General features: G+C 40.1%; 1 protein-coding gene across 2 annotated transcripts in view; it reads left to right on the top strand.

Moving 5' to 3' along the window:
- The window catches only part of NCS1 (neuronal calcium sensor 1), a 1,842,585-nt gene that overhangs the window by 1,469,266 nt on the left and 347,797 nt on the right, over window positions 1-25,522 (top strand). For both annotated transcript variants that reach the window (XM_044058472.1, XM_044058473.1), the window contains one exon: window positions 1,526-1,604. In XM_044058472.1, the coding sequence (XP_043914407.1) occupies window positions 1,526-1,604 (79 nt within the window). The remainder of the gene's footprint in view (window positions 1-1,525; window positions 1,605-25,522) is intronic.

Here is a 25,522-nt window from a genome sequence, read left to right on the forward strand (position 1 = left end):
TAATTACCACATAGGTGGTAATCCATTAAACACGGAAGAAGTTATCAGGGACCTGGGGACCCAAGTTGACAGTAACCTCTCTTTTGACACTCACATTGCTAAAGTGGTTAGGAAGACCTTCTACATTGCCCACCTGATCATGAAGGGATTCACATCCAGATCAGGAGAGGTCATTGTACCCCTGTACTCTTCACTTATCAGACCAATGATTGAGTACAACGCCCCATTTGGAATGTACCTTACCCGACACCTGCAACAGTTGGAAAGACCCCAAAAGTTCCTCACCAAAAGGATAAAGGGGCTCAAACATATGTCATATTCTGCCCGACTGAAGAAACTCCAGCTCTATTCAGTCGCATACCGTCTGCTCAGAGGTGATCTGTGCCTGACATACAAGGCCATGTCCAACCCGGAATTAATGGACATGCTCCACCTCAAAAAATCCAAATCCACCAGAGCCACGAGAGCAAGAGACTTAAACCTCAACACAGATATAAATAGGACGTGCTGGAGGGACAGATTCATCACCCAGAGACTCCCTACATTATGGAACAGAATCCCAGTCCATGTGAGGCAGAGCCCATCACTGACTCTGTTCAAGAGAAATCTTGACGAGTGGATGGGAGATCGTAGGTTTACCCCGGGAATCATCTCTGTGTCACTGCTGGACAGAGGCACAGCAAACTAATGGGTATAGTATTCTCATCCTAAGGGGTGGTGAAAGCCACACACACTCTGGCTAGGCTTATAAATGCCCTAGGGCAGATAGCCTAGTATGAACCTATGAACCTATTATAGCAAGCAAATAGATCTCATTTCTTTTAGCTTGCATTTATGTACTGAAATTTTGAACTCAAGTATTTTATTCTTTGTCAGTTTATAAACATTTAAAAGTCCTCTCTGATTTTGTAAAAAAAAAAAAAATATATATATATATATATATATATATATATATATATAATGTATGGATCTACTTCAGTAGATCGAACATATTACAAGTTAGAACCACATATGGCCGAGACCATATGTTCGAACTTGTAATAGTTCGAACACTGAAGTAAAAAAAAGAAAAATCACCAAAAAACAAAATTAAACATCTGTAGCAGGGGAGCTACGCTGCTCTGCAGTCCCTACACCCCCCTTACTTAAATATGCCAACTCTGAGATCGCACTACATTACGGAAAAGGGAAATCTTCCTGTTCTGCACTGTACAGAGATCTCCATTCAGTCCAATTGAACATTTACAAGTTCGAACATATGGTCGCAGGCATATGAGGTTCGAACTTGTTATATGTTCGATCTACTGAAGGGGACCCATATGTATATATGTGTTGAATGTGATATTTGTCATAAAACTTTGAATATGATAAGGACTGCTGCTAGAAGAGAAAATATTTAAATTTAGTTGTTAGAATTGAACAATATGTAGTCCCACTTTTCTTCACCATATTTGCTCTGCACTGTTTTCTTCAGGGCAAGAATTCTTATATGGTCTGAAGTGTAAACTTTATTTTATTTTTGCAGGATGGAAAAATAGAGTTCTCAGAGTTTATTCAGGCACTATCAGTAACCTCGCGAGGGACTCTGGATGAGAAGCTGCGATGTGAGTATTCATAATTGGCTTTTTATTTTGCTTATTGTAGGTGACTTAAAGTACAGAATGTCAAATACAGTGATGTGCTGTTTAATTTCATGTCCATAATAAGGAACATATGGCAAGTGAAACTCCATTAATTCTGAGTCAAGGGCCAATAGAAATTGAACATAACATCTTAAAACCATCATCCTAAAGCATTACGGATCTGATTGTTTTAATAAAAAAATTTACTGGAGAAGGGAAGGTGTAATGATTATTGTAAAATGTTGATGCTTTTCTTGCAGTGGTTTTGATGCATTCAGGGTAGTTACATTTTAACACAAAGCTGCCCTGTCTAGAAGATAATGTAATTTTTAATACTGTGTTTCTGTAATTTTAACCACAGAATGAATTATAGTTCAATTTGTAATGTATGTTGTATAAATTATTGCTAGAGTCTAGTGAGTCCTGAGTACAACTCTAGTATCCCTAAGTAAAACTGTAACTATGTAAAGTACTGAGATGCCGTTAGCCCACAAGAGTATTTTACAAAAAAAAAAAGAAAATAATTTTTTAACTTGAATGTACTGCATCTGTCTGTACTGATGTGTTTAGTATATGATGAATATGTGTAACTGTGTTGGTGTGTGCACACTGCCAAGTGCAGACAGCTTACTCAAGGAGGTGAGTATATCATTGCATAGGTGAGCAACCCAGCATGGGTTTCTTAGTTGACATAAGTAAGAAATTTGTGTTGGGTATGCTATTTGAGATAAGGGAAGACCATTTCAAGCTTATTGCTATGTAATAAATCACTATTTAACCTCAGAGGAAGTACATTTTAAATCGAGCTGAGAAATAAATGGTATGCTATGTAGGCAACAATTCAAACACATTACAGTAATTGTTATAATACTGGCTAGTGTTTAAGTATTAGTCAGGAGTAAAACATAGGTTGATTTGTTTTTTAATTAGTTGGTATATCTATTTTATAACTGGGAAAGTGTAATGATCCAGTGTGGACTGTTTTCAGTCTTGAATAGTAGTATGTATGCTCCATTGAGGAACTTTGGCCAAGCCAACAGAAAATTCCCCTACTGTTTATCACATAGGTATCTTCTTTAATGTTCTTGTAAAATCCCATTAGATTAGGCTGATGGAATCACCGCCATCTCACCTTAATTTAATTAATTCATTTATTTATTTAATTATTTGTCATTGTTTACTGGGAAAGTCCGATTGGGTAATACCCATTTTCAATAGAGGCCCTAGGAGAAAATCTCCCATTTGCTTACATTGCATTATTCTAAGTTACAGTTAAACACATTGTAGTTACATTTCTGTTTACATTTATATACAAACAGTAGTTGCATTTATACATTCTAAGACTTTACAGAAGTGGAAGTTACTAAAGAGAAAGCCCACGTGCAGCTTAGTGGATTATATAGGCAACAGTTATGTATAAAAATTGTTTTGTCATTTCAGTGAGAGGTTGAGTGTATTATGTTTAAGAAGAGTATTTGGAGATTTTCGTATGGTGAACACAAAGTCTTAACCTTGTGATGAGCATGTGCAGGACCAGGACTGGTTAAGATATTGCTTAAGCAATGGTTTAAAACAACTTAAAGACAGCATCTCAGGAGTGCAGTGCAGTGTCATTCTGCAGTGCAGTGTCATTTTTGAAATAAAAAAACACAAGTGGCTGGCATAGCCATGGAACCTACAATGTTCATATTTTCTGCCATGTCAGTGTGCAACATGCTGTCAATGACACTGCATTTGAAGTGATTTAATTTTGTGAAGTATACTATTGGGCAGGGCTACCCACAGCAATGGGAGGATGACTGAGACACTGAAGTTTGCAGAGGTGCTACTAAACAAGGCTACCCTTAGCAAAGGAAACATGACTGAGACGTTGTAGACTGCAGAGTTTACTTAAAAGATGCAGGCAAATTAAGGATCTAATTTTCCTGTAACAATTCATGCTACTGTCTGAAGTATTATTACCATTATAAAAAGATGGGTGCCAACGTAGTTGTGCATACAGTCTACCTTAGGGTTGCAGATGCTCAAGTGTTCTGCTTCTCCCTTTTTCTTATTACACCAGGTGTCCCCAACAGTGTTTTCCAACTATTCTTGACCCTGAACTCATTCTGGCAACTCATTTCATTTGAACACCATTTACTCAGGAAAGATAATGATTCTAATGTTAGACATGAATTGGATTCCCTTTTTCTAGTAATGATATAGCCTCCTTCACTCTGTCCTTCCTGTACAACCTAATCCTATGGTTTGCCTTATCTAAATTACCTACCTTGAATTTCCTCTTAGCAAGTGAAAAAGAGGTCCATTTCTCTAGTACAGACTTTATATAATATTCTGTGTGCACCATCACCATCTTCCTTAACTTTCTCTATTCCTTCTCCAGCATTATAAAGGCGTTTATGCTGTGCATGATCCATTATAAACAAGAATTTTGAAGCAGCCTCCCACAACCTCAAACATATCATCATCATTGTGATCTTCTCAAAATGCCTGGAGCATGACTGCACAATTGTTAATGGTATTAGATAATAAACATTCTGTTTAAAAATTGCTTGGAGCTCTGTACCATTTATCACTTCCACACCTTTTAAAGATTTTCAAGTGACCATGTTGAATACCAGTACTTTTTATCCTACACAAAGTAAGTGAAAATGTTTTGACTTGAAAACCGCAACTAAGACAATAGATATTTTTAAAAATTTTGTGTCTTGTGGCATGTGGTTGTGACAGTTCTTTAGTATTGTTATTCATATTTTGCAAATTTCATTTTTAAGGAGGCTTATTGTCTGCTTGCCAGAAATCTAATGCTTGATAACAGAAGGCTGTTGCTTATATTTTTTAAAAATTTACTAAGTTCTATGACAAATGTAACTTCACAGTTCACTTTGATCTGACATGTATATTTTTTAAAAGATTTTCTTTGAAATGCTTAGTGATACTGAAAAAGAGACTGAGGAATAATTCAACAGTCAATTACTTGTCTGAATGGCTACTTGGGTGCTGTTTGTGAAACAGTGACCATCTCCTGGCTTAGATTAATAAGGATCTGCATGCTGTTTAAGGTACATAGTACCATGTATTTTATCCTGTAAAATTTGCTAGACTACATGTGGTAGTAGCAAGCTATGCCCTAATGTTAGCTTCATGAACTTTACAGAATGCAGTACAGCAGTAAGACATTGTGTTATTTGCGGCCTCTTTCTTTTCAGTGCTAGTTGTGGTAATAACACTTCATTGAAGTGATGTGACTAATGTAATGGTACAAAAGCACCATGACTGGAAACAAGTGGACTCCCAGGGTGTTGTAAGAGTTGAAGTCATGCGTTTTGAACCTCTGCTATATCTTTGTGGCCTCTCACCTGTAACTCCAGTTTGGCATAAGATTGAAGGTCCTTGAGTAAAGATGGATCTAGAAGGAAGTTGTATAATTGCAGGAATATTCATGTTCATTCAAGGGGAGTTTATTTAAAAGATTCTTAACTTCAGGTTGGTTGATTCCTTAAATGCTGATTTTGTAGGTGATAGTCAAAACATGGCTTTATGTAGTAGAGGTCTTACCATTCCAACTTAAGACACTTCTTTAACTGAGTGACCACTGAGGTGGATAATGAGGAGCCATGTGCATGCCTGACACTGTATTGCACAAGAGATGTTTAGAAAATTAGTGTGTGAAAATGGGGCCCAAATGGTTTAGTGGGAGTGTAGAAGTAGCTGTTTGGTATCAGAGGTGATAATTATTGGGGGGACTGTTAAGAGCCTAGTAGTGTTGCAGAATTCACAGGGTTTGTGCTCATACCAGTCCTGTTTAATGTGTTTGAATCAGACAACATACTGAGTATAGAAAATTATATCAGTTTGTATGCTGATTTTTTTGATGTACATGCAATATTTATGGGGATGGTCTTCAAAGGAACAAGCAGCATGGGCAAGAAAGTTAGTAGCTCAGTACAAAGCAGCCTTTGCCACATATCTAGATCCTGTTGCTACACTCAGAAGGAGGGCTTTTTATAATTTCATCCAGTGTCAAACAAACTTTTCAGAGCTGGTTTGTTGCGTTAAACATTTGCTCTGGCAGACATTTAGTAATCATGTTAAAATTGTTTACTATTTAAGCTCATGCTTTTGGCTTGATTGATTATACGCTGTCAAGAAACAGTTTGTGACTCTGTTGGGCACTACTTGATTGACTAGGTGATTGCATTTTAAGCAATTTATTTATTCTTTTGATGGGAAAGATAACTCCTTTAATATTGGGATTTCAAACTTTGGTGAATGGCTAATGGATTTAGATGGCCTCATACCTCTCAGATGTACAGATTTGTGCCTCATATATTTGGTCTATTTCTCATAAAATTGTGGTTTTCTGACAAATCATTGAGGAATGAGGACAGACAATAACAGATTGTGTTTCAGACTTCATACCTTTCAGAAAATGTATGTTAATGCAAAACCTGTTCTTCTAATCAGCTTTCTAAGTTTGTAAGAGCAGTATTTAAAAATTGTCCCTATTTTTGGCCCTTTGTCCCCCATTATGTGTGGATTTGTCTAGATTTCTTTATGTAGGAAGTTGAGAGTTATGGATGGTTTTATTTTATAGCAAGGTGCTTGTAACTGAGTACCGATCCTGAGTGATAAGGGAATGCAGTTTCTTTGGCAAATGTTCATTTTTTTTTATACCAAGTGTTTGCATTGATGAACATTGTATGTATAAGAGGTGATGAGCCAAGATTCCAGCGAGAGATAAAGGTTGGATTCTTGTCAATTCTACTTTAGGAGTTTGGACTGACATTTGATGTTCTGGAGACAGGAGTTTCACTCTGCTAATTTTGTGGTTGTAATGTAGACCAGGTCAATAACAAGTTTTAAATTCTGTTTTAAGGGGATTACAGACTCTTTTTTTAGTAAACATTCAGTACATTATTATCAGCAGTGGTGCCTGGAAGGTAAAGAAAGTTATGTTAGGAGAAGACCATGCTATTGTCGAAGCTTGCAGAGTGTTGTTCATATCTATGAGTTTTTGTTTCTTTATTTTAAGTCAAGCTTCCACATGCCCTCTGGCTGCAGTAGTGACCCCATAAACCTATGAACCAGTAATATTTAGATATTGTTATGTCTTAGTATTATAGGTTCATTGATAAATACTGAGCTGTCAGTCTGCAGACTATTACAAGCCTAGCCAATGACTAGAGGTCAGAATCAAACCCTGTACTTTGAATCTGGAAGTAAAGACCTTAATCATTAACCAAAACACTCAAAGTACATTAGGAGTGCAAAAACATCCTAACAGCTGGATGCATGTGCACTTCTAATACTCATAAAAAAGTGACAGCAGGTGCATTAAATACAATGTACTGTGCAAACACCAGCACACACAGGTGTATGCACAGCATATCACCAAGATGTCCTCACATTTGAGAAAAGAAAAAATGGAGTGCTTAATTAACTCCTGGGGTACTCTGCCTAGCAGTACGCTCTCCTGTGAGAGTGTTTTATTTAAATTCAGTTAGCGTTCATCTTAATCCAAGGCTTATCTGGCCTCTGACTCCATTTTCTCTCAGAGTGACCGATTTAATTGCCTTATTTGTGGATAATGTGTCTGCTTACTACCACCGAAGCCTGATTGAATTGTTATGTTCAAGTGTTGATCTGCCGGCTATCTGTTTTGTTGGGTTGGGCTGCTTAGCTGCTTTTAGAGATCAACAGTATAAAACCCTGTTTAGAGTCCTGACCACACAGTTGCTGCTGCATGATCGTTTAATGCCACATTAGCCATACTTTGTATCCCCAATTGCCCTGTAAATAAGGACTACTTTCTCCTTGTGCGGGCATCCAGAAAGGCATTACCCCCCCAGATTCAAAGTTTGCTGAGTTGCTTTCAGATGCTCTTTCTTCTCTTATTAGATCCACACATTAACTGCTGTTATGTGAATGTTCTTTTGACTAAACCTCTGTGGGAGTTGCACTTATATTTCCTAGTGGCCGTTACCTGCACATCACTCAGGGTACTAGACCAGTAATTATTGAATTAGTTATCTTGCCCTAAGTAGTAGTTTGCTAAATAATAAGCTACTGTGATTAATTGATTGTTATATAGTTTGTATTTTCTAATTGGTTTTATGCCATCATAAGTTAGGCATTTTTATTTTTTTCCTTACCTTTTACTTATTGTAATTTTAAAGAGTTTCTCTCCAATTCCCTTGTGCTTGCTCAATATATGAATTGCTTAGACTTTGTCTCAGTAGCCATCTGGAAGTACTAATTTAGGACTGTGTTTTTTGTAACCTTACATATTTAGCGGACCGGAGTTCCGCTGTGGCGACCCCTAACCGGGAAAAGCCGAAAGACACAACAACATATTGTATAGCACTGTTTGCACTGTCTTTACCTTAATTGCCTTAATAGTACCACTAGTATTTTTTGTAGCCTTCACACCTAATATATATCTTATCTTTCTACTCCTCCTAGCTCTTTTCCTCCTATCCTGCACGAAAGGACCTGCCTGGTCATTAAGGACCCTTTAATTTCTACCTTCAACCATCCCAACGACTGGCCAACAAATTTCTGCTGTTGTGGCATATAATTCCCTGTTTTAAACAGATCAAGAAAGTATGTTCCACCCTGGTCCTAAACATTATAGTTGATCTGTTATAGTCATACTGCACTTGTTATTAAGCTTAGGCTGTTCTTTGCAAAGTACAATGTACCTAGCTTAGTATAAATTTTAGCCACTGAGTTGAGAAGCCAGCAGCCAGACTCCTCTCTGTCCTAGCACCATCTGCTTTCCCCCTGACTCCCTTTTCTGAGCCACCTCTAACTGCTATCTCTATTACATACACTGTATTCTACTCTCTGCCCACTAGGGGGTGCTCTAATCCAGCCTTGTGCAAAAGCTTTTCCCCTACTTTACCTAGTTTCTCTTTTTAAATTTCCTTATCAGTCTCATTTTCTACTTTCCTAATCAGTTTTTCACCCATTGACTAGCTACCAACCTTCCTGTGTTATCTCACTGCCCCTAGCATCTCTTTTCCCGCCTCCTAGCTGTTTTTCTAATTCTTTTATTGTTCCCACTACACCACATTCTACTTACCTCTTGACCACTTTCTATGTCTCAGGAATCTCCTCCTCTCCGATTGTCTCTGGAAAATCTTTCATATAGCTGCTCTAACCCACTCCGTTCGCCATACGGGCTCACTCCACTCCCCTACCCTACCTCCAATTCACACCCACCCCCAGTGGTCCTAACTTTATACTTCCATTGCCACACCCCCACCCATTATCACCCTATCACATACTACTTCCACTTAACCACACCCCCTACCTCAACAAATTCTTAATTAAGCCAATTTACCTTTTAGGTCCACTCCCTAACCTTTCCACACCTTACCCTGTAGTGCTATAGTTTGCAGCTTCACTCTTATAACCACCTTTTATTCAGTTCATTATTCACTTCTTCCCTCAAGCTACCTCATCTCATATAAGACTTTCTTCTTCTCCCACCTTTATTCCTACCCACCTCTATCCCTCCCTCAACATATTCTAACTCCTCTTCTACACATCCTAATGGACCCAACATACAAATCTCTATTCACAAACCTACTACTCTTAACTACAACTCTTGCTTCTCTTACAATTCCATACACACTAACCTTCTTTGAACATTCTTCTCTTCCTGAGCAACACCACCCCTACTAACAAACTCTACCTCTTTCTCACATAAACTCACTTAAACATAGTAACATAACTGCCACCTTTATCTACATACATCCAAAGTACCATAGATCTAACCATGTTACTTACTTCCCTGTCAAAAAAACTCCAGTCAGTTACTACAAAACTTTAAGTTTGTACAATATCCTCTACAACACCCCCTATTAGATGGTGATATTCATCCAAACCCTGGCCCCAATACTAATAATCCCAATAACCCACACAGTCTAACATTTCCTACCATTACTACCCCTAATAGACCATCTAACTCCCTCCTGATAGCTCACCTTAACATCTGCTGCATTAACAATAAAATTGCCCACCTACATGCACTATTAGAGGTGCACTCATTTGACATTCTCTGTATTACAGAAACATAGCTAAAACCCTCTACTCTGGACCAGGAGATTACACCTCCTGGATATAATATCCTAAGATATGACTGCAAAATTAAAAAGGGTGGAGGAGTAGCCATTTTGTTTAAATCTGAACTCCAAGTGTCACCCTTCAATGTGCCGCTACCCACATATACCAGTGCAGAAACCCTTACTGCCAAGCTACAAACCAGTAACTCCAATTCTATCAAATTTACACATATCTCCCTCCTGGAAATAATATTAATACACATGAAAACATACTTAGTTGCCTATCTACCCACCTACCTCAGGAAACCATTGTATTAGGAGACTTTAATATAGACTGGGCAACCTGTAGTTCCCCTAATCCTACCAATCACATAAAACTTCACAGTTTCTCACAGATAATAAGCACCCCTACTAGAATCCATAAGCCAGGCAACAAGGAAACCACCCTAGACTGGATCCTTCTCAACAGCCATCTTGATACTTGTAAAGCAGGAACCCTTCCCGGCAATATCAGTGACCATATGCTAACCTATATCATTAAACAAAAAAATCACAGCCCTAATACTAATAATTTTAAATCCTCCCACTCCGAAAAATTCTTTAATCCAGACAGCTTCCAAAACGAACTGAAAGCATGTGATTGGTCACCTATGTCTCATCTTCAACTTGATGAAGCAGTGACCTACTTTAATACTAGATTCCTTCAAATCCTAGATTACCACGCCTCCATTCGCTCTTCCAGCATAAAAACCAAAATTGCCTCCTGGCTTACAAAACATACTAGGCAAAAGATCCTCCTCAGAAATAAAATTTGGGCCAAATGGAGAGCCTCCAAAAGTCCATCAGATCACTTTTACTTTAAATAATTAAGAAATAACACCAAGAAAGACATTCTCAGAGACAAAAAAAACTATTACCTTCACATTCAACAAACCCACCAACAAAAACCACAAAAATTCTGGACAGGCATTAACAACCTTCTTAAACCAGGGCACTCTAAATCTCCTGCCCCTTCAGGATTTCACCATAATAACTCTAACCAGATACCTGATGCCTTTAATAACTATTTTACAGAAGCCATTGTAACCCTAGCTAATACTTTACCACCCATCACCACTCCACCATTAAATACCAATAATACTCCAACTCCAACCTTTCATATTCAACCTGTAGCCACATCCCTCATTTGCAACCTCCTTCAAAAACTTAAACCATGCACCCCTTCTACTGACTGTCTTCCAGCAGAATTCCTGCACATTGCAGCTAAAGAAATTGCCTATCCCATCTCCATCCTTATAAATAGAACAATTTTAGAAAGCAAAATCCCTTCCATATGGGAAGTATCTCACATCATCCCTCTACACAAAGGTGGATCATCTACCAAGCTCTCCAACTTTCGGCCTATCGCCTTACTCTGTCCAATAGCTAAAATAATGGAAAAGTGTATACACAAACAAATACTTGCCCACCTTCTCCATAACAATTTACTTGCCGACTGCCAGCATGATTTTAGGCCATTCCATAGCACAACAACTGCCCTGCTATCCTTTTCTGACTCCATAAATAAAAATCGTAACAATAATACTTTCTCCTCTGAACTATTTATTGACCTTTCGAAAGCCTTCGATATGGCGAACCATAACATGCTTATTGACATACTAAAAGCCCAATCACTCGACACAAAAGCGCTACATTGGTTTAAATCCTATCTTGAAAACAGACAGCAAGCAGTACTTTTGGGATAATAATCTTTCTACTTCCATCCCTGTAAACATTGGAGTACCACAAGGCTGTATATTAGGACCCCTTCTCTTTTCTTTGTTTATTAATGATCTACATACCAAAATTCCTCAAGCCACCTGCATACAATATGCAGATGACTCAACTTTAATTTGTTCAGCCAAGTCCATAACCTCTCTCCAGTCCCTCACTTAAACAGTATTTAACAGTGTTGAAAATTGGTTTATGCAACACTGTCTCCTTTTAAACCCCCAAAAAACAAAATTATTGCTCTTTGCTCCTACTCATAAGTCACCTCATCTACACTTCACAGTAACCTCTAACAATGGAACTAACATATCCCCTGACACTACAACCTGTCTACTGGGAGTAACAATTGATGATAACCTTAGCTATACAATAAAGTCTGTCAACAAAAAACTAGGCACCCTTTACAGAATCAAACCCTTCCTTATCCCTTCAGCCAGAATCACTATTGCCCAGACTCACTCTACCCTGTTCTATGCTTCTGCGATATATACCAACCTATCTAGAAACAACCTCACCAAACTTTCTACCAGTTATAATAACATAGCCAGATTTGCCACTGGCACCCCTTTCAGAACTCATCACTGTCACAACCTCAAACAACTGGGATGGTTAGAACTGCAGAACCTACTACTTTGTCAACAACTTGTTTTGACCCAAAAGATCCTTTATCACCCTAATAATACCCCAATCCTTACTAATGTGATTACCCCTACAAAAATCTTGCAACTCTACGCTCAGCTAACAAGATTCTAGTCTCCACTATTAAATCTAACAACAAACCTGGGGACTCACTTTTCGCCAGCACAGTAGGAAAAAGCTGGAACCAGCTTCCTAGTGACCTTTCATCTCTTGCTTCCACTCATCTCTTTAAAAAGCATCTTAAAGAATATCTTAAAAATCACTGGCTTTGTCCCTGCTCTAACCCTGACTGATAGACCGTGACTGTTATCTCTTTCCCCTTTTTTGCTCTCCTTACACTTCTATACTCCATTGTTCTATGTCACACACCTGTAAAAAAAAATATATATATATATAAGAAATTTTTACAATTCAATATATTTTTTTTCTTTTTCGATTGCTCTCTCTCAAATGATTGCTCTCAGTATTTGATCTTAGTTTTAACCTACTAAGGACTCTATAACTTATCTCAATCTCAATGTAACAATGGCCTGTAATTTATTTTGACTATTACTGTATATTGTAATCTTTATCACTGCTAATGCTTGGAGCTTTTCTTCCAGGGGCTCTACTGAAAATAGACATATATCCAGTTAGACTAGCCCGATCAACAAATGTAAAATAAATAAATAAATAAATAAAATGAAGTTCACTGATATGGTGTCATTATTTAAAAAGATAAACGTTTTTATTAATTAATGTCCTTCTGTAATAGCAGTAACTTATGTTTGGATGTGGGAGATGGAGTTTTACCCATGCCTGGCTTTGTTTGATCACTTTGAATTTCTTGAGTTGATGGAACCACACCAGCTGTGTATAAACCCTGCATTACCCACACCTAATGTAAGTTATTGCATAGTTTAGTTTCTTGTCACAATTAGTTTGTGTCTCTGAAGTTTCACAGAATTAATTTCTGTGAGCAGTTTTTTTGTTTTAGCTTCTGGTAAGTTTTTAATTTCTTGACTCTCTCTCACTACTATTAGTATAACTCAGTACAATGTTATTTTTGTGGATTTAGAACAATATGTTTTTCAAAAGGGTTGCCACCATTTCTCTTCTTTGAGGCTATCCTGTGATATATACATTCTATATCCGAGTTTGGGGGACAGTGCTAAGTTATGACAGCCCTGTTCATAGGTCCATTGGGGGTTATTAGGCTAATGGCCCTAGAGCCTTTACTTGCCTACCCATGTAGTATCCTAATTGACCATAGTTAGGTGGTCGTTGCTAGCAGAGTTATTCTATGATCAGCTCCGACTGCTCCTGTCCATGAGGGGCATAGGTACCACCCCCGGGGGTGAATTTACAGTCCCCCATCCAGTTGTCAAGGTTGTGCTTAAATAGGGTGATTGAGGAGCTCTGCTTCACGTGAAGTGGAAGCTTATTTTAGAGGATCGGCAATCTCTGGGAGATATATCTGCCTTTTAATATTACAGGATAGGTTGAGAACGTTGGAGCAAGTGAGTCTTGTCTCATTTGATTTGCAGATGTGCAACATTTCCATTAGGGCAGGGCCAGAGACTGCTCTGTAGACTAGGCACAGGTCTCCACTCAGCAGCCTGTATGATACAGAGAATAGTGACAGGACTTTCAGTCTTTTCATGTAGGTCATGCTTTGGAGGTTCATAGGTTCGTAGGTGTTTACTAGGTTAACGACTACAAGGACCTTTTTGAGCCTAGCTATGCATCCCAAATATCTCACAAGTTCTGATACCCTTGATAAGTGTAAGCAGGGGTTTGGGAGATGAACCATTTACAGGTTACCTGTGTCCATTCGCGATCACATTTGTTTAGACTCCTAGCATTGAGCAGTAATACCTTTAGATTTTCTTGGTTTTGATATGCTATGTTGGAATTACTTTCATTTTGGCATTGCCTAAAAAAGGCACTGTGGGGGAAGACAATGTTTCAGCTAATATTCAAAAGCCTAGAGGGGAGATTTGCAGACCATCTCTGGCAAAGCAGTATGGTCTGTTGACCGTCTCCTTCCATGCTGACAAATATTGCACCCCCTTAGAATGACACCAGAGACTAAGCAAGTTATTAAAGTCAATCATCTTTTGTTCATATTGTGGCATCATCCTTGGAGAAGGTAATATGCTGCTCAGTGCTAAACTCATTCCAGCCTTGAGACACATATTCCAAGAGCTCCATGATGTGTCTCATCATATAGTCTAGGGAGTTATGTCTCAGGTCATTTACTCCCACATGGACTATGACTGAGTCATATTGGTAACTGTGATCCAGTGACCTGAGTGCCTGGGTAATGTGGCAGATCCTAGCCCTTGATAAGCAACTGACCGTGACTTTCTTCTTACTCAGCCTGGTGAGAGGGACATCAGTGTGCCTCATGATGGAGTCTCCAATGTCTAGAATGTTGGATTGTGTGGTGGCTTACCTTTATGGGCTTAGAGGTAGAGGCTCCATGAGTGTAGCGCTATGTGTTGATGTGGGTGTTGTTTTGAAAGAGTGCATTTGGGGCTGCTGAGGGTATTTGTTATGTGTACTTTGGAGGTCTTTGTGGTTTAGGAAGGTTGCAATTAAGTGCCTCAGCATATGTGGCTCGATATATCTGCTTTGAATTGTGCATGATGGGTACAATGTGTGTACTACTGACAACCTTATTGACATTAGGAGTACTTTTACATGAGAGCTTTGCCTCCAGTGACATTGTTTAAATACATCTCTCACATACCATATCAATCTGTTTGAGAATTAACTGGTTGTCAGTAAACATGAGTCAATTTCTACATTGCCTCAGGATGCCCATATCCACCAAGCCAGTAATGGAGACAGTAGGAAAGTTCATATCCATGGCAACAGACCCTTTTTTATTGATTAGACAGTTGGAGTGAGAATATCAGTCACTATCAGGAGTATCCGGTTTGCAACTATGGGGACAGTGCTTGTCGCTGCAAACTAGTTGTCCTGTGTGCAACTAGGTATTGGAGTAGTTTCAATTGTGCTTTTATAGGAAAAATGTCACTCAGTGTCTGAGTCTATAGAGAGCACTGCCAAACACTTGAGGGGAAACTAATACGTAGACCCTGAAAATTTAAGGATGAAGTACTTAGGCGGATGCGTTGAAGTTAGAAACAAATCAAGCAGTATTTATCAAAAGCAAGGAATTAGCTTGTCAAGAATGATGAAAAGAGGGTAGTCACATGAATGGCTGCTAGTAATGCTGGTCTCCCCACAGCTTCCCTCTGTTGGGATACAATGCCCCTTTGCTTCTTCTCTCACTAGAAGCAAAATATTAGCACCAATCCCAAGATGAGAAGCAGGCCACAGCCTGTTTAGTGATCCACAGTCTTGTTCCAGATGATACAAGGGTCTGTAAGCTTTTGTAGCCTTTTCCTGGATAGCAACCAAACCAATCAAGAACATTAAACACAGACAGCCACTCTCCAACCAGAATTAGTCATGAATCAATGCACTCTGCTCCTTCTCTCACCAGGAGCAGAATATAAGCACAAATTACAAGCTGTCACCTATAAAGCAGTTATTAGGCTTTCTGGTTATAAGCATTCTCCAGAAAATAATGTCCATGTACTACTACTCTCACCAGGAGAAAACAGAAGCACTAATTCCAAGATGACTACTGAGAGGCAGAATGTGGGCTCTCTAGTAACTGGTGGTCTTGCAATAGATGTTTAAAGGTAAGATGAAAAAAAATGGTTTATCTTAAACACTGCAGTGTACACTAAGCAGTTTATCCTAAACACTGCAGTGTACACTAAGCAGTTAGATATGAAAGTGGGTAACTTAAGTTTTAGCTAAGTGGGAGAGCCACTACTTTTAAAAATCAAGATAGATTGAAAGGGTGGGCACTTTTATATTCTGGTACTATGGAATACAGTGGGATCGTCAGTAAATTTAAATAGTTGAAGGGGAGTGATTTCACAAAATGATTAGTGTTGTGCCAGTGAAGGAGAGAGGGAAAGAGAGAGGGAAGGAGAGACATGGTCAAATTAGCATAAGGGGCAGGCAGCTAGAAAGACAGTGGTGTTGTAGAACACAACAGTAACAAGCTGTGGGAGGGTGGGAAAAATTCTGTATGAGTCACAAGAGACACAACTGTGGTCTCTTTTCAAGTTTAAATATGCAATTAAAAGCAGAATACAAGAAAAACACAGGGTAAGGAAAACAAATCACACTATACAAAATAGAAAAATGGAATAAAGTAATGCAAAGTACAAGAAATCAAAAGCAAACTAATCTTTCCCTCACAGCAAGCTGTGGCAGAGTCTGAGTGAGCTTTTTCAGCAAAGCTCATTACATTAAACACATGGTATGTCTGCTAAGGGCTCGAACCCAGGACCTACAAAGCTTTAGGCCATCACTCTACCTATTTAGCTAATTGGATAGGCCTTGGATTCTCTTATTTAGAAACCTCTGAGGTCTCTTCAGTTGCTGTAGGTGTCTGGTGAGGTACATACAGAAGGGAGCATGGTATTCATTTAGTGATCTCATAAGCGTGGAGTACAGCGGAGTTATAACCTCCTTAGTCGTGGATGCTATGCTTTTATTCATGAGGTGTGCAGTGTAGAAGGCTTTCCTCAGCATTATGGACCGATGACAATCAAAGTTTAGATTGCTATTGACCTGTGTTCCCAAGTTTCTCACCACTGGGTTTGAGCTTAGAGGGATGATATCTATATCATAATGAGCAGGAGCTACTACTTTGCCAAGGGGGATAATGAGGCATTTTTTGCATTTAGTTTTAGTCTGTGACTTTGGCACCATTCATTTATCTGCATCAGCCCCTTCTCTAATATGTTAACATTGTTGGGGGGCTCTACAGTTGCACCCAGTGTGCAGTCATCTGCAAACTTGGTAAGCGACAGGCAAGATGCTCTCGCCTGAACTTCAGAGAAATATTATTCCAAACAGTAGAGGGCGCAAAACAGATCGTTGAGGTACTCCACTAGTAACTGGTCTACTGGTGGAGGTAGACTCCCCAACTTTGACAGTGTGCATTCTCTTGGTGAGCCAGTTGACCACTCATCTAGTGATGTATGGATTAATACCCTGCTTAAGAGTTTCTCAATGAATTTTGCAGGGGATTGTGTCAAAAGTCTTGGCTAAATCAAGATAAGTGATGTGTACTTCTTTGCCCTCGTCCAGGGCTTTGGTGACATTCTCAAAGAAGTCCAACAGGTTTAATAAACAAGATGTACCCTTGACAAAATCAGAATGGATTGGGATGAGCGTTTGAAGGTCACCTGTGTCCTTGTTGATAAGGTCCATGATGATTCTTTCCATGGCCTTGCAGATGAGGCTAATTAGGCTTATGGGCCGATAGTTCACAGGGTCAGTTGATAGACTTTCTTTGTGCAAGGGGATTACTGTTGCTGTTCTCCACCCTGTGGGACAAAGCCAGTGCTCAGGCTGTGGTTACAGTGCCAAGTAGTACCACTAAGTATTTTGTTTTATATTGTTTAGTAAGCAGCCTGGGATGTTATGTGGTCCCATAGAGGCCATGTTTTTGGCTTTGGAGAGCACTTGTATGACCTATTCTTTGTAGATACTCTGTAGAAGACTGGTGTCATGAATGCTTTGGGGTATGTTTGGTGGGGACAGTGGGGGTGAAGTTATTGCCAAATCTGTCAGCTAGCAGGTTGCTAACTTCCTAAGGTTCAGTGTGAGTGGTGCCATCCACAATAAGTTTGGCACACAGCTGAGCATTCCCTTTTAGGTTGTGGAACATAGTTAAAGTATGCCTTAATGTTGTCTTTAGCTAGGGATGCTAATTTAGTCTCTTACCTAGCCTTGGAGGATTTCACAAGATATCTGATTTGCTTGTTTAAGCTGCGGAGGGTATTCTTCCTCTGCTGAGTAAGTTCCCTGTTGTTGTTAGATAATCATTTTCTTTCTTTTGTTATAAAACATATTTATACTTGCAGTCCACCAGGGTGGCTTGTTTTTTCTGGCAAACCTGGTTTTGTTCCCATCAGGACAGCTGAGTCAATACATTTGTTTGTGGCTATACAGGGCATTTATGTACTCCTCTGCATAGGAGTCATTGTTGGTTGTGTTAACAGGGGCTTTGAAACTGTTTTGTACCATTGCTTAGTTGGCTATAGTTTGCTTTGAAAAAATATTTCATTTTTTTGTCCTTATGTTGCAGTATTCTTTACATGAGGGAATCCTCCACCAAGAGCAACCCAATGTCCAGCCATTATACAAGAACTTTTAAGTACTGCTAGAACATGAGACGTTCCATGAAAGTGTTAGGAAAACGTTAGCCATAAAAGCGATGTCCATATGTGCAATCCTCAAACTTCTCTGCTGCAGTCCGAATGCCATCTTCGATGGTCAGATCTGTTCACTCGAGTCGTTTGCTGCTGGTCTGCTTTTCAGATAAGTGCCCCGTTGTTTTTTTTTTCTTTTTTTCTTGCTACTGCTTTCTGTTGTTAGGGTTTCATGTCATCCAGGGAAGGCAAGTTCCATTGTGGAAGACAAATGCCACACAAGGACAGCCACGACCTTTATCTCTTTTATTTTGGGCCTACGCATGACTATACTTCTTTCTGTATTTGCCATGTCTTTGTCCATAACACCCTACATAGCCATCTTTCATCCCTTAAGATTTATTTAAAAATCAGTGACTGAAGCCGTTAGCTAGGGACATTATGTAGGGTACATCTGGGAGTTGAGTGTATGTTGAAGAGAAAGGCCAAGAAGCCTGGGCCTGAATCTTCGGCTGCACCTTCTCCCTCTGACATCTCTGTCTAGGTCGATGAAGACCTGGAGGTCCATCCCAGAGGTTAGCTGTGGTTCTTCTGTGGGTACCACATCAGATGCTGTCAAGGAATCTGCCTTAGGCATGTCCTCGGAGGCTGTGCAGACATGTGCATCAGATGGTCAGGAGGAATCAAGGCTTATTATCTCAGAAGGCCCTAGTGGTATCACTCATACTCATCAGGGTGGATATTTCGACTAATATTATTGATTGTAGGCCAATGTCGGGTCCCTCCACTTTTCATCAGGCTGATGTCAGATTAAAAAAGAAGCAGAAAACCAAGCACATTTCTCCACCTGAGACTCCAGAATCAGATTGGGAAACTTTTTCTCAGGGCTTGCTTAATGCACTCATGGCTGTTAAGCCTCCTTCAACTGATCCTGTTTCTCTTTTAACTTCTTTCCCACTCAAGAGAGTTAGGGTGCTGGAATCATCTGAGGATAAGGGTTCTGGGGATGAATCTTTGGACTTTTCCACTCAAATTCCACCCCACCCCCCTTGAGCATGCTTCCCCTGAGGAAGAGTCAAATGGCACAGATTCACCAGTGGAAGAGATCGCATTTGAGGAAACCTTAGCTAAAATGATGGAGTTCCTATCAGAGGACCGAAGATGCATTTTGTCAAATGCATCTTGGTCAAACTTCAAATGTCAAAAACACAAAATGAAGCGGCATACAAGTGAATTCTTTCCCTGGGAAAGAGGTCGCTTGGCCACTTCCATCACTTTGCCATTTGTGGCACTGTAGTGCAATCTCAGAGTTGGTATATTTAAGTAAGGGGGGGGGGCAAAGCCCCCCCCCCACACTTTATGTAATGTTTGAATGTGTTTTGTTTTGTGTTTTTTTTTGGGAACAGCAATTTTTTTCCCTGGGGAAAAAATTGCTGTTCTGGTAGTTCAATGTGTTGTGAATTCGAACTTTTGAGTTCAATATAACAATGTTCAATCATTTGATCATTTGTTGTTATAATATAGACCTAAATGAAGGAGTTATTTAACTGGGACTGCTCTCAGGTTTCTGATGTGCAGAAAAGATATGATCTTTTACAAATGGATTCTTCTTCCCCTTCTGCTGTACCTCCAGTCTTACCAGCCTTTTTCAGATGCTTTTTCTTCTGCATCTAAAACCCCTGACCATAAAAAACCTGATTGGTTTTATAAAGTGCCAGAAGACTGTACATTTCTTTACATTTGTCCTTCAGCAGACCTGTGGTGGTTTCCATTCCTTCTGAGAAAACTTTCTAGACTATTGCCGTCGACCAAGTTTCTCTCTCCTGATAAAGAGAACAAGACTGTAGAAAGAATAGGTTCTGACACCTTAGCTTTCTGTGCTGTAAATTACCAAACCCATATGACCAGATATTCTGTCGCCCTTCTTTCTCAAGCCTTTCAAGCAGTTTCTTCTAGGAGCTCCTTCTCAAGTAGCTCGCCACTCCATTAAATGCAACTATGATGTAGCAGAAGATCTTCTAGGGCAGCTGCATCTTACTCTCTTCTTAGGAAGTATTCATGGTTGAGGCTTCAACCACTTCCAGATGATATCAAAACAAAATTAATGGATGATCCTTTATTCAACAGTGCTGTGTTTGGGGCTGCAACTGGAGATTTGTTTAAATCTTTGCAGGGGAAAGGCAATGAACTACAGTATTTAAAACATATCCTTGTTTCGCCTGTTCCCAAATTTCAGAGGAATTATCCCCCAAAGACTTTCTTTGTTAGAAAATATCATCACTTGCTGACTTCTAAAAGCAAAAAAAGGAGGTAGGAGATCTTTTCAGTGTAAGTCCTCTCAGGCAGTTCCTGCCAGAAACAGCCCTTTCCAGAGAGGCCAGGTGGTCTGTGACTACCACACTAGTCTCAGTCTTCTTCTTCTTTCTCTGTCTTGGTTCTTTCCATTATCAAACAAAGGTGCTTCATGGTCTGGAAAACTCTTCTTACATTCATGGGCATTCCACAACCACCTCAAGACCAGTGGCGTTCATTTCCACAGGTGCTTCAGGAGTTGCTACTTCAGGGAACAATTCAAGTAGTCCCTGCACTTTTCAGGGGAAGAGGGTTTTACTCCAGGATGTTTCTCGTACCCAGAAAAGATGGCCTATGGAGACCCATTCTGGATCTTTCTCACCTCAGTGCTATTCTGAAAGTTCATACCTTCTGCATGCTGTCTTTGGAAATCTTGTTTTCCTCTTATTCTTCCTCAGGCTTACATTGCCTCTCTGAACATAAAGGATGCTTATCTTTGCATTCCCATTCATCCCCATTACAGGAAATGTTTATGTTTCTCTTTTTCTTTCTTGCACTTTCATTTCTCAGCTTTGCAGTTTGGTCTTTCCACTGCCCTAAAGGTATTCACAAAATGCCTTGCTCCAGTAATTGCTTACTGCAGACTTCAGGACATCCAGGTGTACCCTTACATGGCCAGTTTTCTATTTCTAGCTGCTTGTCCACAGACCTTGGAACAAAATCTACAGTTCACTACTACTTTTTTGTAAAAGTTAGGGTTCACAATAAATTTCAAAAAGTCCCCCCCCCCACAGGACCACATCTTCCTGGGGTACAGGTTGCAGACAGATATCATGCTGGCATCTCTGCCTCCTCCAAAAGTTCAGTCTCTCATTTTCCACTTCCAGAATCTTCTCCTTCTTCCTTCTGTTACAGCCAGGGAGTTTCTCAGGCTCCTGGGTTTCATGGCATCCACCATTCCCATGCTACCTCTAGCCAACCTTCACATGAGGAAGTTTCAGTGGTACCTGAAATCAATTTGGATGCAGCGTGCACATCCACTGGAGTTTGTAGTTCCTCTTCTCCCTTGTCTCAAAAGGAACTCCCTTGGTGGATTCAGCAGATTTCCCTAAACCCAGGCCTTACTTTGCATCCTCCCCTTCCCACTCAAGTGTTGTTTACAAATGCGTCTGACCTAGAATGGGGAGCAACCTTTGCTTCCATGAAGGTACAGGGCCTTGGGTCTCCTTCTCAAAAGGAGGACCATATCAACATTAAAGAGATGAGAGCTCTCATTTTATCTCTTCAAGTTTTCCATCCTCTTTTCTGTCCAGGACCTCTAAAACTGATTGACGGACAACACCACAGTTCTCTAGCATGTAAACAAACTGGGTGGGGGTTATGAAGTCATACCTTTTGTGCGGGTTAGCTGTCATGGGTTGGGAACTGGCAATTCAGTACCAGGTGACTCTTCAGGCAATTTATATCTCTTCCGTTTAGAACTCTGTAGCAGACAATCTAAGCAGGTCCATGATTCACTCCCAAAAATGGATGCTTCACAGGAATGTGTTTCTGGATATTGTCCACCGGTGGGGTACTCCCCAAGTAGATCTATTTGCCTCTCCTCTGAACAGACAACTTCCTCATTTTTGTGCCAGAGTCCAAGGTTGTTTGGTTTGGAAGCTGAACACCCTATCTATTTCATGGAGGGGGTATTTCTTGATGCATTTCCCCCTTTCTTCTCATTCAGAAAGTCCTGTTCAAGATTCATCAGGAGAAACCAAAAATCTTGCTGGTGACTCCCACAGCACTGGTTCCCTCCTCTTCTGCATTTGGCCAAGGGCAGTCATCACAAGTTACCTCATAGGGTGGACCTTCTCAAATAGGACAAAGGATCTCTTATCCATCCACATCTGTCAACTCTGCATCTGACTGTGTGGGTGATAGGCTTCTGATTCCTTTTAGATACCTTTTTTCTGTGGACGTGCTTAGGATACTGCAGGAGACCAGAAAACCCAATACTAGAAAATTGTACTTATCTACATGGAAGAGGTGTTCTATTTGGTGGTGTTCACACATCCTGGATCCATTTTCTGTGAGTTGCTTATTGATGGTTTGGTATACTCCTCTGTGAAGGTTCATTTGTCAGCCATTTCTGCCAGTCTGCCTTTGTCTCCCCCTTTGACTTTCTAGTGTAGAGGTTAAACTCTTTTTTAAAGGTGTTCACATTACACCTGCCAGGAAACCTGTTACTCCCCCTTGGGATTTAAACTTTGTTTTGGAGAAGCTGACTGTGGCTCCATTTGCATCTGCAGCGAACAGCTTCCCTTACAACACTGTACTTGGGAAACTGTTCTGTCACTACCATTGACTTCTGCCAGAAGGGTGTCTGAGCTTCCAGCCTTAATGACTTTCCCACCTTTTCTGATTTTCCATAAGGACAGGGTCTTTTTGTGTACTTACTCTTCATTTAGTCAAGGTTGTGAATGAATTGTCTCTTAATCAATGTATTAATTTGCCCAACTTTTTCTCCTTCTCCACAATCCTCTAGTGAGAGAATTTTACACACCTTGGATGTGCATAGACCACTCAGATTTTATTTGGATAAAATTAAGGCTATCAGGAAATCTGATCAGCTTTTTGTTTCTTCTCATCCTGGGTCTCCGGGATTGCCTGTTTCCAATGCAAACTGTTTCCTCTTGGATTTTGAAGCCTATTTCTTTTTGTTATGTTATCCATGAGAAGAGCCTGCCTTTACATGTTAAGGCTCAATCTACTAGGGCTGTGGCTTTTTGGGTCCTTTCTTTAAGGGTTTGGATACTAATTCCATTTTAGAAACAGCTACTTGAACCCCTTCACCAACCATTACAAATTGGATGGCATCTCCAGATCTAGAGCTGGTTTTGCTAGAGCCATTCTTCATGTTTTTTTAGAAAACTTTTCTGGTCCTTACTCCTCCCAGGTTTCCTCCTAAGCTTTGGTACTCTCCCTCATATAAAAAATACTGCAACTTTAGAATAGGATATAGAGTAGTTGTGTAAAATCTTACCATAACCATAGATGTCCTTCTCTTCTTTTCTGCAGTATTCTATCCCTCCTTCCTTCCCCCTGGTTCTTGCTTTTGTTCTGGATGTCTGATAACCTTCTTGTTTCCTTAGGCTGGCATTCCTCCTGGGGCATTCAGTTCTGAGGATTGTACATGCAGACATTGCTTTTATGCCTGACATTCTCCTAAGCCATCTGTGCGACATCTCATGTAGTAGCAGTACTTAAAAGCTCTTGTATACTGACCAGACATGTGGTAGCCATTGGTGGAGGATTCCCTCATGTAAAGAATACTGCAACATAGAAGAGAAGGACATCGATGCTTATGTTAAGAGTTTACACAACTATTCTATTTATGGTCTGACCTTACCAGGGAGGGCAACAAACAGGGGGTAGTGCATTGGTCCCCCATTTTGGTGAGCACCAGGTCTAGGATATTTGAGCCCCTTTTGGGGGTGTAGACCAACTGCTCCAATGTATTTGAATTAACAAAGTCCAGGAATCTCATAGTGATCATGTTTGTGCTTGTGTAAGTCACCCAGTCAATGGAAGGACAGTTGAAATCTCCCATGACCAAGGTGTTTAGTTATATACTGATGGACTCTAGCAAGTTCAGGTAGGCAGTGTGCTTCTACTGGTTCATGGTGGGTGACTTGTAGCTGGCTATGATGTGGTAGGGTATTATACATATAGTTATTTGGACCTGGAGTAGCTCAAGGGAGTTGTACTGTTTTACCAGTGTCAAGGTGTGTTTGGATTTATTGAAGATGGATATACCTCCACCTTTGGTCCTTTCATGCTCATTTTGGGGTCTGAATTTGTGAAAGACATTGTAACCTTGTATGGCCGAGGTGCACTGTGCGACCTTGAACCAAGTCTCAGTGACTGCACAGACATTATCATCTTCCAAGATGAGGAATGCTTCCAGGGAGTGCAGTTTACTGTTTAGGCTGCTAGCATTAAGCAGGATGACCTTGAGTTTGTCTCTAGTGGATTTCTTTACATCAGGAGTTTTGTTGCTTTCACATTGCCTAAAAGAGGCACTACTGGGGAGGCATACATCTTTGCCAGTATCCAAAAGCCTTGAAGGAGACAGGTAAAAAATCTCTGGCAAAGCAGCGTGGTCTGTTGTCCATGTCTTCCTAGGCTGACAAATACTGGATCTCCCTGTAGTACCACCAGAAGCTAAGTCAGTTATTGAAATCAGTCATTTTTTTTGTCTGTATCGTGACATCATCCTAGGTGAAGGTAGAATGCTGCTTAGGGCTAGGAACATACTTGTTTGGGACATATAATCTGAGAGCCTTGTATGGCTGAGGTGCCCTCTGTGACCTTGAACCAAGTCTCAGTGACTGCACAGACGTTAGCATCTTCCAAGGTGAGGAGTGCTTCCAGGAAGTGCAGTTTACTGTTAAGGCAGCATGACCTTGAGTTTGTCTGTAGTGGATTTCTTTACGTTGGAAGTTTTGTTGCTTTGACATCACCTAAAAAAGGCACTATTAGGGAGGCATGCATCTTTGCCAGTATCCAAAAGCCTTGAGGAGACGGATTAAATGAAGACCATCTATGGCAAAGCAGCGTAGTCTGTTGACCACTGTCTTCCTTGGCTGACAGATACTAGATCCCCCTGGAGTGACAGCAAACATTTAGTCAGTTATTGAAATCAATCATTTTTGTCTGTATAAAGGTGAAGGTAGAATGCTGCTTATGGCTAGGGACAAACCTGCCTGGGACATGTAATCTGAGAATTCAGTTATGTCTGTCTCCATATAGTCCAGAGAGGTACGTCTCACATCATTAACTCCAACATGTACTATGACAGTTGTTGCTGAGTGACTTGAGTGCATGCATGATGTCACGTGACAGATCC

The sequence above is a fragment of the Protopterus annectens genome, chromosome 16.part0 (genome assembly GCF_019279795.1).
Source record: "Protopterus annectens isolate FY-2018-M chromosome 16.part0, PAN1.0, whole genome shotgun sequence".
NCBI lineage: Eukaryota > Metazoa > Chordata > Ceratodontiformes > Protopteridae > Protopterus > Protopterus annectens.